We start from the raw sequence: 4,068 nt of genomic DNA on the forward strand, positions 1-4,068 counted from the left end.
CAAGAGATTCCTTGGATAGGCTTCAGCAGAACTAGAGGATCGAAACCTTGAATGGCAAGGACAATAGGGTTCCTTTTTGGACAAATCCTATAGGTGGCTCTATGACTGAAGGCAATGCTAAGACCAAAGGAGTGAAACCTTCAATGGCTGGTACAGTTTGTCCTTTCTTTGGAGCTAGCACCCTTGAATCCACAAGTGATTCTATGATCTCTTCCAAAACGACTGAAGTTGGAAGAGCTAGCATCCTCATCTCTAGAGGTATCTTACAAAGGGGCTCTTGCAAGTATTCGTCCCAATCTTCTCTTGATCCTATTGTCATAGCATTGTGGCTAGTTTCCGCTTTGGTACCTAGAGGGCATAGGCTGACTGCCATGCAATCCTTCCTCTATACGGCTTCTCTTTCAATCCAGATAATGTCACAGTCGGCTAAACTCTCAACTTGTGCCTTGAGCACTCTACAATCAAATAGGGCTTGCCTATCACCACTGTCACAAAATGAGTAGATTTTCAGTTGAATCTTGGAGCTCCTATGTCCTTAGAACAATGTGACTTTCTTGGGCTAGGGCCCGCAGCATGGCTTTCCAAGGGAATGAAGGGGATGAGAAATTTGGAATCCTTTCTTCCATTGTGGAAATAGCATTCACATTCCCTTCCTGAGAAGGAGGCAAAAGGTTGGTGATAACATTTGGCCCGACCGTGTTGTCGAACTATATATGCTTGTTGTCGATGAGATATTGGATTCAATGTCTCAAATGTATGCATTCTTCCAAAGTGTGCCCTTCAGCCCCAAAATGGTGCTCACATTTCTTAGATGGGTCAAAACCGGGCAAAGGAGGACCATCTTTGGGATTTATGAATATTGGAGTCACTAGCTAATATATTTGCCACACACAAGCTAATAGATGTAAATTTCAATTGTTTTTTTTCATAATCTCAATTAAGTAAAAATATATATCTCATATCATTAAAATAATAATAATCAATTTGTAGTAGATAATAATCAAATCAAGAGACTAATCTTTCTCAAAAAAAAAAAAAAATCAAGAGACTAATCTAAATACATAAAATATAAAAATATAAATAGATGTCTCAAAATAAATTAATAAAATAAATCAATGTAAAAGTGTTGAGTTATAGAAATATCTCGATAAAGTTGTGTAAGTGTCTCACTATTTTGATTGATTTTGAAAATTTTTGAAATACTTTATTGAGATAATTTGATAGTTATAATGGGAGAGAAGAATTTGGATAGTAAACATCTTTGTTGAAAACACAAAAAAATGATTAGATTTTTTTTTTTTTTTTTTTTGCTGAACAAAAAAAAAATCAATTTAATTACAAGACTCTTTGCAAAAATTTGAATAATAAAACCATAGGAAAGGGATAATAATAGGGCTTTTTTTTTTTCAATTGCGGTACTTACAATTTCAACTCTCCCCATGAGAATTGAGAAGGATAAGACATGGCAAACGGGTAAGGTTGGGTTGGGTTCTAGTCGGGTTGCTGGTCAAAAACAGGTTTGGGTTAGAAAGGCATTTTAAGTGAGTAAGAAACGGGTCAGGTCAATCAGGTTTCGAGTAGGCTCGGGTCAAATTGACCCATATTTTTCACATGAATTTCTTTTTCAAGAAAACAAAATGTACTTGTCATTTGGAAAGTCATGTAGCAAATTAATTGTTGTAAAATGCATTACTTTAAATTCACCACTCATGTCAAGAATAAGCTCAGTTAAACAAATTAATACTAGTTCAATAATTTTAAAATTATACAAATCCCAACATTACTAACCTAAACTAAATAGCACAAAAGATAAGTAAAACAAATACATAAGTTTCATTTCTATACAATATTAACATCCTAAAACATAAAACAAAATTACAAATGCCTTATTGGATAACTAATTTGAAAAAAAATAAAAACATAGGTGAGCCCTTCTTACCACACTGCCCTCTTGGTGGAGGTGGACATGGATTCCGAATTCCTAGAAAGACTACAAAGGATCTCCTTAACAGAAGAGGAGGAACTTGATATCAAGATACAAGTGCACCATCACAAAGAAACCCTGGAAGAGTGCTCTCTTAGCCTTCTAGGACGATTTTTGAGTGATAAACCAGTCAATCTTAGAGCGGCAAAGAACTTGCTTAGAACAGTATGGCGAGTGGGCAATGACCTGAAGTGGGTTATTGAGAATGGCCCTTGGTGTTTTGACAACCACTTACTTGTTCTTAGGAGATGGGAGAAGGGAATGACTGCAATGAACGTTTCTTTCCCCAGGATTCATCTGTGGGTTCAAGTATGGGGTTTGCCTTTCGACCTGATGAACACGGAGGTAGGTAAGGTGTTAAGGAAGGGGTTTGGGGACGTCTTGGATGTGGATGTCAAAGCATTTACCTCAGACCAATCGCGCTTCCTTTAAGTAAGGGTGGATCTACCACTGGATAAACCGTTGCGTCGGGGAGCCCCGGTGGTCAGTCCAGAAGGAGATAGGACGTGGGTAGGATTCAAATATGAGAGAATTGTGGGATTAAGCTACTCCTGTGGACGTTTGGGACATGAAATGAAAGCGTGCACTCACAGACGACCAAGTGCCAACACCGTAGCTAACACCGAGACCCCATACGGGGAGTGGTTGAAAGCAGGTGGCCGACGGCGTATGGAGGAACCCTCACAGGGCGGCGGCGGCACACAGTCTAGGGCTTCACTCCAAGAAGAAAACCCTAGCAAGCCAACTACAACAACGGTTACAAACTTGGCAACCCCAGCAGAGACTGCGGTACCAAAATTAAACCGCGACAAAAACGGAAAGGATGGAGTAAAGAGGGCAACGGAAATGCAGTTAATGGGCGTGGATCAGTTTCAAAAATCTGATATTGAATACACAAATAAGGTAACCGGTGATTATGAGGAATACAATCCCATGAATTTAGCACAAGTCCAGGTCGAAAGGAAGGACGTGCATGGGCAAGTTGACTTGGCTTTGGAGGTAGAGTTTGACCATAATTCTCATAAGAGTCCCCACGTGACTAGCATGAGTCCTAACTACACCAACCAACCTAAGTGGACTAGAATTGTACGCCAACAAAACTATGACAAATCTGATATTCAAGGGAAACCAAAAGCAACAGTGGGCCAAAAGAGAGAGCATGCAAACTGTGGACTTGCAACTGAACCTGATGAAACCAAGGATGGGAAACGGATCAAAACTGGAGTGGACCTTCCTTACCCGACTATCTCAATGGTGGAGGCTGCGTTGCGGCCCCGCCAAGCACAATGATCATCATAAGTTGGAACTGTCGGGCTTGGGAACCAAGGGCAGTGAATGTACTCACTAATTTAGTGAGAAGTAAAGGTCCCACCGTTCTGTTTCTTATGGAAACAAAGCGGTCTATCACAGTGATGAGGAAAAATTGTGGTGATCTAAATTTCCAGTCAGTTTTTGTAGAACCTAGTGATGGACGTAGCGGTGGTTTGGGCATGTTCTGGAAAGCGGAATGTAACCTCCACATACAAACTTTCTCTCCTAACCATATTGATGCACATATTCTGAATGAGAACCAACAACCATGGCGATTAACTGGCTTTTACGGTTACTCCGAAAATAGTCGTGGAGATTGCTTAAACACTTGCAGGCTAGGTCTTCATTGCCGTGGGTCTGCCTTAGTGATTTTAATGAAATACTCCACTCAAATGAAAAGCAGGGTCGACTACCTAAGCCTCTTGCACCAATGTTAGCCTTCAAAGAAACACTCCTGCAATGTGGGTTGGAAGATCTAGGACACCAGGGATATAGTTTCACTTGGCGTAATGGCCGACGAGGCGTTGCTTTCGTTGAACAAAGATTAGACCGAGTGTGTGCTACTGCGACGTGGCAGGACCACTTTATCCACGCCAAAGTTTTCCATTTACAGGTAGCATATTCTGATCATGATCCAATTCTTTTAAACACTCACCATCTTACCCAACAGGTTCGGCCTTGACGGAAACGACTCCAACGTTTTGAAGAACGATGGGCGTCACACGAAGGTTGTGAAAACATAATCCGGGAAGCTTGGACACAACACCATCCGG

The 4,068-nt window shown here is 40.8% G+C and overlaps 1 protein-coding gene across 1 annotated transcript; it reads left to right on the plus strand.

Annotated features, from left to right (window-relative positions):
* Positions 1–1,966: 1,966 nt before the first annotated feature.
* On the plus strand, positions 1,967–2,416 carry LOC142639709 (uncharacterized). Its single transcript, XM_075813852.1, has one exon. It carries the CDS (start codon positions 1,967–1,969, stop codon positions 2,414–2,416), a length of 450 nt encoding a protein of 149 aa, XP_075669967.1.
* Positions 2,417–4,068: the final 1,652 nt, after the last annotated feature.

The sequence above is a fragment of the Castanea sativa genome, chromosome 6 (genome assembly GCF_040712315.1).
Source record: "Castanea sativa cultivar Marrone di Chiusa Pesio chromosome 6, ASM4071231v1".
NCBI lineage: Eukaryota > Viridiplantae > Streptophyta > Magnoliopsida > Fagales > Fagaceae > Castanea > Castanea sativa.